The 14,109-nt window shown below is 35.1% G+C and overlaps 1 protein-coding gene across 14 annotated transcripts in view; it reads right to left on the bottom strand.

Moving 5' to 3' along the window:
- Positions 1-947: 947 nt before the first annotated feature.
- The window catches only part of DPY19L4 (dpy-19 like 4), a 65,396-nt gene continuing 52,234 nt past the window's right edge, over positions 948-14,109 (bottom strand). For all 14 annotated transcript variants that reach the window (XM_014728207.3, XM_070222340.1, XM_070222339.1 and 11 more), the window contains 2 exons: positions 7,493-7,651; positions 948-5,559 (listed from right to left, as the gene is read on the bottom strand). In XM_014728207.3, coding sequence (XP_014583693.2) covers positions 5,395-5,559; positions 7,493-7,651 — 324 coding nt within the window. In that variant the 3' untranslated portion in view covers positions 948-5,394. The remainder of the gene's footprint in view (positions 5,560-7,492; positions 7,652-14,109) is intronic.

Below are 14,109 nucleotides of genomic sequence, written 5' to 3'. Positions count from 1 at the left end.
AATGGGAGTTGAAGCTGAAAAGATGCCATGATCTGGATTTAGAAATGGGCCAAGCCAAAGTAATAACGAAACAGGAAATGAACAGTTTTCAAAGAAAGTCAGTTCCTTTGTGAATTTAAATAAACATTACTTCAAAGAAGATACACAAATGGCCAGTAAGCACATGACAAGATGCTCAACAGCATTAGCCATGATGATGATTAAAACCACAATGATATACCACATCACACCCACTATGGTGACTATAATCAAGAAGGTAATAGCAAGTGTTGGTGACGATGTGGAAAAACGGGAAAACTCATACATTGTTGGAGATTGTAACACAGTAAGTCACTTTGAAAACCAGTCTAGCAGTGCCTCAGTTATCATAGTAATCGTATGATCCAGAAATTCTACTCCTAGACAAAGGAGACATACAGTCAAGAAAAATGAAAACATATATCCACCAAAAACATTCATAGCAGCATTATTCATAATAGCCAAAAAGTAGAAACAAACCAAATGTCCACGAATGAATAGATAAACAAAATGTGGTATATCCATACAATAGAATATTACTTGGCAATAAAAAAAGGTATACGCAACAACATGAATGAATGTTGAAAATGTTATACGAAAGAAGCTAGTCACATATATGTGAATAATTATAGTCACATAGTATATGATTCCACTTATATGAAATGTCCAGAATATACAAATACAGAGACAGAAAGTATATTAATAGGAGTTGCTTGAGAATGGAGTGGATGGGGGTAACAGCTAAAAGGTATGGGGTTTCTTTTTGGGGTGATGAAAAGGTTCTAAAATTAATTGTGATGATAATTGCACAACTCTGTGCACATACTAAAAACTGTTGAATTGTACACTTTTAATTGGTGAATTGTACGGTATTTGAATTGTCTCAATAAAGTGTAACAAAAAAGGTTCATATATAAATAAAAGACAACTTAAAATTCTAAAAAGTTTTATTATGGAAACAAAAGGAGTGTAATTAAGCGTGAAATAAATCATTTCATTCTTGATAAAAGTACATTTAATGTTACAAAATCTTAAGTAAACTAGTTTACAACCCAACTCTCTTAAAGGATTAATAATTATTAATATTTATTGAAATTAACTTTTATTCTTTTGCAAAGATAGAACCTTAGTTACAGAAGGAATGCATTTAATCTAAATATACATTGTCATAGATATGATATGAAGCAATTGTATTTGTCCTTGTTAAATGGCTGTACAAAGCTATTAAAATATGAAAGGTTGGTTATGAGATATTTCAAACTATATGTCTGGAATGCATGTTTCTTTCTGATACTATTATTCCATTAAATACAGTGGTCAGATGTTCAGTGTATCTCTTACAGAACTGCACATAGGATTATATACGTCAAGATTAAAATGCTATAAAACAGGGGCCGGCCCCGTGGCTGAGTGGTTAAGTTCTTGTGCTCCGCTACTGCGGCCCAGGGTTTCGCTGGTTTGGATCCTGGGCACGGACATGGCACCGCTCATCAGGCCACGTTGAGGCAGCATCCCATGTGCCACAACTAGATGGACCCACAACTGAAATATATACAACTGTGTGCTGGAGGGATTTGGGGAGGAAAAGCAGAAAGTGAAAAAAATAAACAAGATTGGCAACAGTTGTTAGCTCAGGTGCCAATCTTAAAAAAAAAAAATGCTGTAAAATATGAGACTTATAAACAGAAATGATTGAAAGATGTCTTTATGCTAAATTCAGCAAATCTGGTTCCAAAATGCCCTTTTTTATTATGGAAAACCAGTAAGTATAATGGTTAGAAACCTTAAGGGACAGAAAATAGTTGAGTCAAATACATGCCTTTGCATTTTTCACGTCTAATTTTATTTAAAGTGTTAACCCTACACATTCAAAAACTTACTAATGAGCTATTATTTCAATAAGAAATTTTTAAATGTTACTTGTAACTTTTCAGAGCTGTAAATTTAATACATACTGGGATCTAAAAATATTAGCAAATAGCAACAATAGAGACTATATTTTAAAAACTGGACAAATGGAGAGAATACACTGAGATGTAAGTCAGAAAGTACTTTACAAAAGGTTCTTCAATACACAGACTAATTCATAATATGTGCCCTTTAAATATTCATGCATTTAAAATAAACTTAACAAAAAAATCGACTTACATACAACTTTTAGAAACTCCACTGATTTGACAGAGAGGTGCTGCTTTTATCCATTAAAGGCATCAAAATGTTTTACAGTTCAAAAATAGAAAAAGACTACAAGGAATTTCTCAAAAACGAAAGTTTAATAAAATGGCTATTCCATGTGCCCTTCAAGAAATCAGTAATTTTTTTGTAAAGCATATTTTTCAGCCCTGACATGTAACAAACACACTGACCTCCAGTTCTGCTTTTCCTTAAATCCATCTGGACTGTACAGAAGCGTGCCATAACACTGAGGCCATCAACGATTTGGGTTAATATCCTGAAAAAACATGCTGTCTATATACAAACAAAGCAATGAAGAAAAAAGTTCTGATGTACAATACATACTGCCTAGGTTGTAAAACCCTACCAGTCTAAAAAAAAGCACCAAGATGCAGATGCCAAAGTTAGAAAAAATATAAACCAGCAGTCAATATCATATACTTTATCAATTAAGTTTTATTTGTTGGATTGTTTGGCATTTGGGAAGCTAGATAAATTAACTTAGCAGGCTAGAAATCCCATTGCTACCCTGAACGCTCGCTTACTAATGAATTAAAGTTAACAGTAAAAGTAGCCTAGTGAGGATTCTCTCTCTGTGCTTAATGATGAGGAAAACGTTACAAAAGTATTCTCATGGAAAGAAAGAAATGGATAATATTTTTTGGAAAATAAAAAGTAAAGTTTGAAATAAAGAAGTTAAGGCACTTAATTCAATGGTTTTGCAACATCAAGGGCAAAGTACATTTTCTATTTCTTGAGAAATCCTTCTACCCAAAAATCATAAACTTGGCTCCTTTCAGAGCAGATCTTTATTGTCCTACATAACCAGCATAAGTTACCCAAATGGAATTCCTTGCACAATTCTTAATCATTTGTTACTCTATGAAAAAGTAAGGGAATTAATTAAATGCTCCTCACTCAAAGCTTTCTAGTACTATTGTTTTAACTAGAACTAAAATAGAAGCAAATAAGCTTCTCTCTCACATCTAATATTATTATTTCTATAATAAAGATCACACTTTCCTTTTCAACTGATGCTGAATGAAAAATTCATGATTTAAAAAATCAATGAAAGCCTTCTCTAAATCTATTTTATTTAAGAAATAAGTTGAGGGCTGGTCCCAGGGCCCAGCGGTTAAGTTCACGCACTCCGCTTCCGCGGCCCAGGGTTTGGCTGGTTGGGATCCTGGGCGCGGACATGGCACCGCTCACCAGGCCACGCTGAGGTGGCGTCCCACGTGCCACAACTAGAAGGACCCACAACTAAAAATACACAACTATGTACTGGAGGGCTTTGGGGAGAAAAAGGAAAAATAAAATCTTTAAAAAAAAAAAAAAGAAATAAGTTGACAGAAGCAAAAGAAACTACTATGTCAAAAACAACCCCCCCCAAAACAAACAATAATCAAAACTAATTCAGCATATCTGATCATAACGTAAATCAATAAAAATTCAATTAAATATTTCATGTTACATGGAAAGGAGGTTGTTCTATTTTTCTTTTCAAAATAGGGAAACGGACTTTTCAATTACATCGTTTTCCATGCTCTAATCACAGTATTACCATGTGACTATTCACTGTGTACTTAGGTAACTGTGGTAATATTTTCATAAGTGTTGAAGCTAAATACTAGTGACTCACTATTAAGATGTACAGAGAACCTGAAATACCCTGCCTGTAGTGATCTTAATTGTTAAAAATTATACAAAAGCATGAAATGAGAACCAATAAAACTAATGCACCAGATATGACACCTCCATTCAACAATCTTAAAATTCCAAAAAGCAAAGCATCCTAGACTAGTCTAAGAATGCATGTGGTTTTGTACTTTTAAAATAGGTATATATATTACAGAAAATAAAGATAATGCAAGTTGCTCCCTTTAATGTAGTAATTTAGAGTAATGAAACTAATTTTTATAGCACTCTAATAAGTGAAAATTTTGAAAACTTGTTCATTAAACAAATGTATAGACTAAAACTAAACATGCATCCCATCTTATTAAAATGATACATCTATCCTGGATCTCTTTATAAGGTCAAATTAATCATTTTAAAATTTCTTTTAATAAATGATTAAAAATATGAAAACATTTAACTTAAAGGAACATGGCATTTAGATTGTGAAACTGTGCTGTGAAATTTATTATAATTGTCATTTTGTCTCAATTTCGACGACTATATAACAGTTTCATAAATAATAGCACTTGTGTTTTATAATAAATATAACTGTATGCAGAGGTATATTTAACAGCATCTGCACATATCTCCAGAAACTGTTGCTCATTTTAGTGTACATATTCTTATTCTGATAAAAGATTTAATTTTTTACTTAACCTTGAGTAGAAAACATGTGAATAGATTATATACCCTCTATCCATATTTTTTAAAAACCTGAACGGCATTCTTTTAAATGTCTGTTTTAAAAAATATATAGATAACAATAGTTATTGTTTTATCATGATTAAGTTGGTATCAAATTTATGAGCATAAGCAAAAAAAGCTAACCACTTAATAGTCATAAAATAATAAAACGCAATATCATGCACCATATAGTACTAAGAAAGGGCTCATTTATATAAGCAGCAGACGATGACAGCAATATCATGGAAAACCTGGGTATATCTTTATGAATATCCTTAAAAGCACTTTCCTTTATCTAATTTTCATTTTAATTTAAATGCCACATATTTTCAGCTAACATTTAAATTAGTTTTTTATTGTAATATTTCAATTCTATTATAACCCATGAAGTATCTTCAGAAACTACCTTGAGTTGTAAGAATTCTTTTCTTCTAATCTAAAATTATATCACATTAAGAATTTATTAAATGCTATGTTTAAGAGATATACTCTGACCTTGAACATATTAAAATTCAAGATAAATGTTCTGATAGAATGAAGATTTATGAGGAAAATTTTACAATGGTTTAGAAGGTAAAATCTTGACAGACCACGTAACAATAAGGAAAACACCCAGCTGGACTACTGCAGAGTGGTAGATTTGACACTTTCCCAAAGGACAGTGATGCTCGCTCTTCTGTTCCTCACAGAACTCTGGATCCAGTTAAGAGCAGGAGAAAAGCAGCAGTAACATTTCAAATGTCCATACTCTGATTTCCAAAGATGCCACAGAGGTTGAAGAAAATCGCATTTTGCTGCAGGTGGTATAAGTCTTTGAAATGAAGACTCTGCTGTTTTTCAAGACTGAAAGGATATCACAGTGTTGATTTTATATACAAAATAAGACCTGTTCCAATATACTCTAGTGAAATAATTCACATATGGAGAATAGTTAATTTTGACCTCATGACAAAATCGCCCATATTTTGAGTAGGTTAACTTGTCACCTTCTTCACAAACCACCTATCAAAAGATATGAAACATAGTATTAAAAAGCTTAATAAACTTACAGGAGAAATGCAATCAATGTATAAATGATTATATTTATATGAAAACACATATTATTACTCAACATGGACTATCTTACATTGTTTAGCAAACATCTCACATTGTTAAGCAAATAGAAGCCTCTTCATAAGAGTCACGTCAACTAGACTCTTGAGGTTCCCATTGAGATTGAGAAACCAGTACAAAGTGTTGCCAATTTTTTAAAGATTTAACTCTAAAATTTAGAGGGCTGTATCTCCATAGTCCATTATCATTCCTGTGAAGAATCTTATCATGCAGCCTACCAAGGCTGAGAAATGAACATATTATATTTTTTTTTTTTTTTAAAGATTGGCACCTGAGCTAACATCTGTTGTCCATTTTTTTTCCTTCTTCTTCTTCTTCTCCCCAAAGCCCCCTAGTACACAGTTGTATATTCTAGTTGTAGGTCCTATGTGGGATGCCGCTTCAGCATGGCCTGATGAGCAGTGCCATGTCCACCCCCAGGATCCGAACCGGTGAAACCCTGGGCCGCCAAAGTAGAGCATGCTAACTTAACCACTTGGCAACAGGGCCAGCCCCGAACATTCTATTCTTAATGTATATTCAAACTCTTCTCCTTTTGTGTAGAAATGACTCACAATTATCTAGCAAGCAAGTAAGTTTTCACGATTTATTCAGTGCAAATCTTTACATTCTCACTTTAATGATATTCACTAAGACAGCTTAGCTAGCTTGAAGGTTTTTCTATAATAAAACACTAAATATTACTCCAATGTCTAGGAAAGATGTCAGAGAGCCAACTTTAAAAGAACGGATTAGCTTTAAGTCCTTGTGCCTGGCATTACATGAAAGAAGTAACCTGATCTTCAAAATGGAGCAAAAAGGTAGCTAAGAGCAGAATAAAAAGGCTCCAGATAGGAACCAATAGAGTAGTAATTACTGAATACCTGATGTTTAATGAAATTTCATTTTGTCACCAATTAAGCCAAAGATCACAGACATCAAGTGCCAACAGAGAAAATTCAAAATACATTCAGCAGAAAATAGAATACGTTTATATTACGAGATTAAGGGGCCATGAAGAAAGAGAAACATGGAAATTATAAAAACTAATTTCTCACCTCCAACTGGCCTGGGATGATAAGGCAAAGAGCTATTTAGGAAGGAGCAGACAAAAATCTTGGCTGCAACCTGAAGAGAATATGCCGCTCCAACTTAGAATGCCCTACTAAACTTTCCCTAAAGTCCTCCACCCCCAACTTTCCCAGGAGCAAAGGTACCCATTGCAGACAACACTGATTACCAGATATACAAACCTCCCTGTCAGTCTTCTTAGCTGCCAGATATACCGTACATACACTGCAGGCTGACAAGTAAGAAAGCTTGTAAAATACTGGAAATCAATGAAAAATTAAGATAGAGCTAAGTCTGAACAACTAAAGTGGCTCTGAATACACTAATTTTTGTGACTAACAGGGACTCAATATACAGGACAGTGATAATTTAGTAAACAATTTTTCTAGCCATGTATCAAATTATAAAACATTTCTCAACCTAAAACATGACAATGCAACTGCTCTTGAGATTATCATGAGTTACAATCATCATTCAAGTCAAATTATGCCATCTTTTGCTTATAAATGTTGAATATGCACAAGTACAGGCAATGAATAAGGAAAAATTATATTTAAAACTATTATTTTTGCAAAAATATCCAACTTTTCTTTTGAAAAATACTTCAAAAATACTACATTGGAAAAATACTTCAAACTACTTTTAACAAACTCCCCCACTGATATCTTTTAATTATATTCTTAGTTAAGTTCCAAAAGTAAAGTTTGAAAATTACAAGTTTAAATAAAGTTAGTTTTCTCAAAAAGATTTAACTTTCTAAATGGTTACTTACGTGGCCATTTGCAATGTCTAATAAATCTTTAACCCTACAGCCTCTCGTGGTTCCCACCTCATTGCAGATAGCATCCTCTACAATTAGGTAATTAGTCTTGTAGGATGTCAGTATTTTATAAATATCCTCAGCAGATCGTTTTGAATAGATTTGATAGATCTGAAAGAATATAATTAAAACAGTAATTTCAAAAGACATTTAAAACTTCTGTGAATCAAAACTATACAATGAGCATCTACTATGTTGTTTTATTTTTTTTAAGATTGGCACCTGAGCTAACAACTGTTGCCAATCTTTTTTTTTTTTCCCTGCTTTTCCTCCCCAAATCCCCCCAGTACACAGTTGTATATTTTAGTTGTGGGTCCTGGTTGCGGCATGTGGGACGCCGCCTCAGCAGGGCCTGACGAGCGGTGCCATGTCTGCACCCAGGATCCAAACCGGCAAAACCCCGGGCAGCCGAAGTGCAGTGTGCGAACTTAACCACTCGGCCACGGGGCTGGCCCGTACTATGTTCTTAATACTGAGTACCATCTGTGGAAAATAAAGATATTCACTAAGACTTGATTCCTGCCCTTAGGAAGCTTATATTCATATGCTATTGGCCATTTGTCCATCTTCTTTGGAGAAGTGTCCATTCAAGTCCTTTGCCCATTTTCCCCCCCAGCTTTACTGAGATATAACTGGCAAGAACATTGTCTAAGTTTAAGGTATACAATGTGTTGCTTTAATAGACTTATATATTGCAAAATGATTACCACCCTAACCTTAGCTAACACCTGCATCATGTCACATAATCACCATTTTGTTTTAAATGGTGAGAACATTTCAGATCTACTCCCCTAGCAACTTTCAAGTATAAAATACTGTCTTATTAACTATAGTCAACAAGGGATGTTTGTACCCTTTAACCAACATCTCTCCATTTCCCCCACCCTTCAGCCCCTAGTAACCATCACTCTGTTTCTTTGAGTTCAGCTTTTTTAGATTCCACATATAAGTGATACCATACCACATTTGTCTGTCTCTGACATATTTCACTTAGCATAATGCCCTCAAGATTCATCCATGTTGTAAATGGCCTTTGCCCATTTTTCAATTGGTTTTTTATTACTGAGCTATAATAGTTCCTTTAATCTTTTTTATTACCGTATATCAGAGTATTTTATGTTCATTTTATACATGAGATAAAGTCAGCAAGGTTAAAAATAATTTGACCACTGTCACAAAATACTGAATAAGCCAGGATGCTTAAAACTCAAGTCTTTATTGTGTTGTTTTTTCATCACAATTTTGCTGACCTTATTAGATAATAAGCTCTGAATGTTATTAGATAATGTTTTTCAGTTTTTCTGAAATGCTAACACTGGACTAGCTCTTGTTACCCTTCAGAAAATAATGAAATCACAAATGTTAAGCCAAAAAGTACCACATACTATTTGTCCTAAATACTGAGACTTGAAATCTAGATTGGACACAATCCCAGTCTATTTGCTGAATATTAGTGGCCACCTACTCCATGTTATGGTTGCTGTCTATCCAGCACCTTTATGTCCAATGTCCACTGACATGCTAGAGATACTCGCTTGAACATTCTGTGGTACACAGAATGCTAATAAATCAAGAAGTTTCTCATTCATTTCACTTTGCTAAATAAGTGTCAAGAAGAACGGTTTTATTCTATCCAGCCTATATTTATTTATAGTTTTTTACATACATTTTTATTTATTTTTAAGTTTTGGGAACTGTAACATACCCTTGGGGCATTAAAAACACTTCTATGCTTCACAACAACATGGATAGACCTTGAGGGTATTATGTTGAGTGAAATAAGCCAGACAGACACAGACGAACTCTGTATGACTCCACTCATAGGTGGTAGTTAACATACGGACAAAGAGAACTGATCGGTGGTTGCCAGGGAAAAAGGGGGTGGGGGGAGGGCACTACGGGTGAAGTGGTGTACCTACAACATGACAAATAATGATGTAAAACTGTAATTTCACAAGGATGTTAACTTTCATAACCTTAATTAAAAAAAAACACTTCTGTGCAATCGCAATAACATTACTATAGACTAAGGCAGGGTACCTCAACCTCAGCACTGTTGACATTTTGGGACAGATAATTCTTTTTTTTTTAAAGATTGGCACCTGAGCTAACAACTGTTGCTAATCTTTTTTTTTTTTTTCCTGCTTTATCTCCCCAAACCCCTCGTACATAGTTGTATATCTTAGTTGCAGGTCGTTCTAGTTGTGGGATGTGGGACGCCGCCTCAACGTGGCCTGATGAGCGGTGCCGTGTCTGCGCCCAGGATCTGAACCCTGGGCCGCCGCAGCGGAGCGCGCGAACTTAACCACTCGGCCACGGGGCTGGCCCCTGGGACAGATAATTCTTTGTGGGGACAGAAGGGAGGCTGTTCTGTGCATCGTTGGATGTTTAGCAGTATTCCTGGTCTCTACCCACTAGACTGTAAAACCCCTCCTCCCGTTGGAACAATCAAAAATGTCTCCAGACACTGCCAAATGTCCCCTGGGAGCATAATTATCCCAGGTTTGAGAATCAATGGCCAGGATATTATACAAAGATTAGTCACATGTTATGAATTATAGATAATGTCTTATTCAAATTATATGGTCTCATTTGTGGAGTTCAATCTGAATTTTAATTTCACAAGAAATTTATTCAGTACTTGCTATGTACTAGATACTATAGAGAAAGACAAAGGTTTGGGGAAAAAACACGGTTCCTACTCTCATAGCCAAGTCACATAAAACTCTAAAATGTTTAAATTTAATTAGAACTCTGACCTAATTATATGTGATTCTGAAATTCTATATTATGAAAATGACTAATCAAAAGACAACAAAGGAAACAAAGGCTTGTCAGAGATAGTTGGTTTAAATCCACAAAAAATAAGCTCAGAACTATGCTATACACATGCAGTCCAAGCGACAACAGCTTTTCAAATCAGGTACAGCAAATGCTAATGAGAGGCAGCTGCTGTCTCTCAGCCAAATCACTCCCAGGTAGACCTCCCCATCTCTGACTCTCCCCTGCTTCAATCTCTTCTTTCCGCTATGACCAAAATTAACTCTCTCAAACAGATCTAAGCATTCCACACTCCCAGGCTTATTAAAGATCTTTGATGACTCCAAAATGCCTCAAAGGCAAGTCTAAACTTTTCAGCATGACCTTCCAGGTCCTTCAGAATTGGCCTCATTTTGTTTTCTAGTCATGGCCATACAAATTTCATGATTCATGTTACTTTTTCAGCCTAGAATCATATGTATTCTCTTCCCAAACAAGTTTCTACTCGTTCTTCGAAGCCCAGATCAAGGGAATGCCCTTTATGAAGACTCGGATTTTTGTAGGCAGAATTGATTGCTCCTGCTTTTGAACCCCTCTTTGTACTTTGTATGCTGATATGTATATGTGTGTGCACCTACAATTACAATTTAATAGTACATAATAACAGCTAACACTTAAATTTGACTATGTTTCAGGCATAGTGCATTATCTTGTTTAATTTTCACAACTGGGAGGTGAGAACTATTATTATTTCAGATTCAGAAATTTGCTCAAAATTAAAGAAATTGAAGACAACACAAATAAATGGGAAGATATTCATTCTCATGGATTGGAAGAATTAATGTTATTAAAATGTCCATACTACCCAAAGCAATCTACAGATTCAATGCAATCCCTATCAAAATTCCAATGTCATTTTTCACAGAAATAGAACAAACAATCCTAAAATTTGTATGGAGCCACAAAAGACCCTAAATAATCAGAGCAATCTTGAGAAAGGAGAACAAAGCTGGAGGCATCATGCTCCCTGATTTCAAGCTGTACTACAAAGCTATTGCAATTAAAACAGTATGGTATTGACTCAACAACAAAAAGAAAAACAACTTAATCAAAAAGAGGGCAGAGGATATGAACAGACATTTTCCCAAAGAAGATATACAGATGGCCAATGGGTACATAAAAAGATGCTCAACATCACTAATCATCAGGGAGAAGCAAATCAAAACTACACTTAGATATCATCTTACGCCTGACAGAATGGCTATAATCACCAAGACAAGAAATAACAAGTGTTGGAGAGGCTGTGGAGAAAAGGGAACCTTCATACACTGCTGGTGGGAATGCAAACTGGTGCAGCCACTATGGAAAACAGAAGAGAGATTTCTCGAAAAACTTAGAAATACCATATGACCCAGCTATCCCACTGCTGGATATTTATCCAAAGACATTGAAATCAACAATAGAAAGAGACTTATGCACCCCTATGTTCATTGCAGCATTAGTCATAATAGCCAAGACATGGAAGCAACCTAAGTGCCCAAGAACTGATAATTGGATAAAGATGTGGCATATGTATACAATGAAATACTACTCAGCCATAAAAAAAGACATAATTGTCCCATTCGCAACCACATGGATGGTCCTTGAGGGCATCATGTTAAGTGAAATGAGGCAGACAGAGAAAGACAAACACTACATGATCTCACTCACACGTGGAAGAGAAACAAACTTACGGACAAAGAGAACAATTTAGTGGTTACCAGGGGAAAGGCAGAGGAGGGTGGCACAAGGGATGCAGGGGCACATTTACATGGTGTTTGACAAATATAATGTACAACTGAAATTTCACAATGTTATAAACTATTTAGACCACTATAAAAATTTTTTTTTAAATGGGCAGAGAATCTGAATAGACATTTTTGCAAAGAAGACATACAGATGGCTAACAGGTACATGTAAAGAAGCTCAACATCACTAATTATCAAGGAAATGCAAATCAAAACCACAAGGAGGGGGCGGCCTGGTGGTGCAGCGGTTAAGTTTGCACGTTCTGCTTCTCAGTGGCCCAGGGTTCGCTGGTTCGGATCCCGGGTGCAAACATGGCACCACTTGGCAAAAGCCATGCTGTGGTAGGCGTCCCACATATAAAGTAGAGGAAGATGAGCATGGATGTTAGCTCAGGGCCAGGCTTCCTCAGCAAAAAGAGGAGGATTGGCAGTAGTTAGCTCAGGGCTAATCTTCCTCAAAAAAAAAAAAGAAAAACCACAACGAGATACCACTTCACACCTGTTAGAATGGCTATCATCAAAAAAGCAAGAAATAACAAGTTTGGTGAGGATGTGGAGACAAGGGAACCCTCATGCACTGTTGGTGGGAATGTAAATTGGTGCAGCCACTATGGAAAACAGTATGAAGGTTCTTCAAAAAATTAAAAAGAGAAGTGCCATATGATCCAGCAATTCCACTTCTGGGTATCTATAGGAAGAAAATGAAAACACTAATTCGAAAAGGTATCTGCACTCCCATGTTCATTGTAGCATTATTTACAATAGCCAAGACATGGAAACGACCTAATTGTCCACCAATGGATGAAGAGATAAAGAAAATGTGATACATATAAACAATGGAATATTATTCAGCCATTAAAAAAGAATGAAGTCTTGCCATTTGTGACAACATGGACAGACTTTGAGGGCATTATGCTAAATGAAATAAGTCAGACAGAGAAAGACAAATACCATATGATCTCACTTACATGTGGAATCTGAAAACAAAACAAAACAAAACAAAAACACCGAGCCCACAGATACAGAGAATAGATTGGTGGTTGCCAGAGATGTCGGGGGAGGGGTAGGGAGTGGGCAAAATGGATGAAAGGAGTCAAAAGGTACAAATTTCCAGTTACAAAATAAATGAGTCAGGGGATGGTGTATGGCATGGTCAATACAATTAATAATACTGTATTGTATACTTGAAAGTTGCTAAGACAGTAGATCTTAAAGTTATCACAAGAAAAAAAAATTGTAACAACTTACGGTAATGGGCGTTAACCAGACTTACGGTGGTGATCATTTTGCAATATATACAAATATCAAATCATTACATTGTACACCGAAACTAATAAAACGTTATAAGTTACTTATACCTCAATAAAAAAAAAGGCGTGGGAATCCAAAAAAAAAAATAAAAAACTTACACGAGGTCACAAAGCTAGTATGTGGCAGAGGCAGTTATTGAGTCCAGATACTCTAATTTCAGAGTCTGCATTTTTAGGGTCTAACCTCTAGACTAGAGACTAACTTCTATATTGCTATACTTCTTCCTTAGCTTAGAGTATACTTAAAAGCTCTATGAAATTCTCCCAAATTGAAAAACAGAATATTTGGAACTCAGGTTCAGTTGGTCATTGCCTCCATATATGGAGTTACCATTTAAACCCATATCAAACATTCAAAATAATATATTCTCTGAACAACAAGTAATTAGATACCATTCTAATGTTATACTGAGTTATTTATAACAGCCCATATTGAAAAATAAATCACAGGGAAATAGAATTTTAGCTTAGAAATACAAAGTGTATCAAGACATTAACAGCCTTCCTTCAATAATTCGATCAAGAACAATGGTATTTTCAGAAGAATGTTTCTCTTTGTGAAATATTACATATCAGTTCCCTTGAAACTTTGTGGAAAATTAAGTGTTTCTCCTAGAAACATATCAATACTACTCATAAAACAAGGAACTTACTATTTTGATTTTGGCTCTCCTCTTAGTTAAATGTACTATACAGGTTTTTAAAAATTAAA

This window comes from Equus caballus, chromosome 9 (assembly GCF_041296265.1).
Source record: "Equus caballus isolate H_3958 breed thoroughbred chromosome 9, TB-T2T, whole genome shotgun sequence".
Taxonomy (NCBI): domain Eukaryota; kingdom Metazoa; phylum Chordata; class Mammalia; order Perissodactyla; family Equidae; genus Equus; species Equus caballus.
This window is presented reverse-complemented; position numbering and strand designations above follow the sequence as displayed.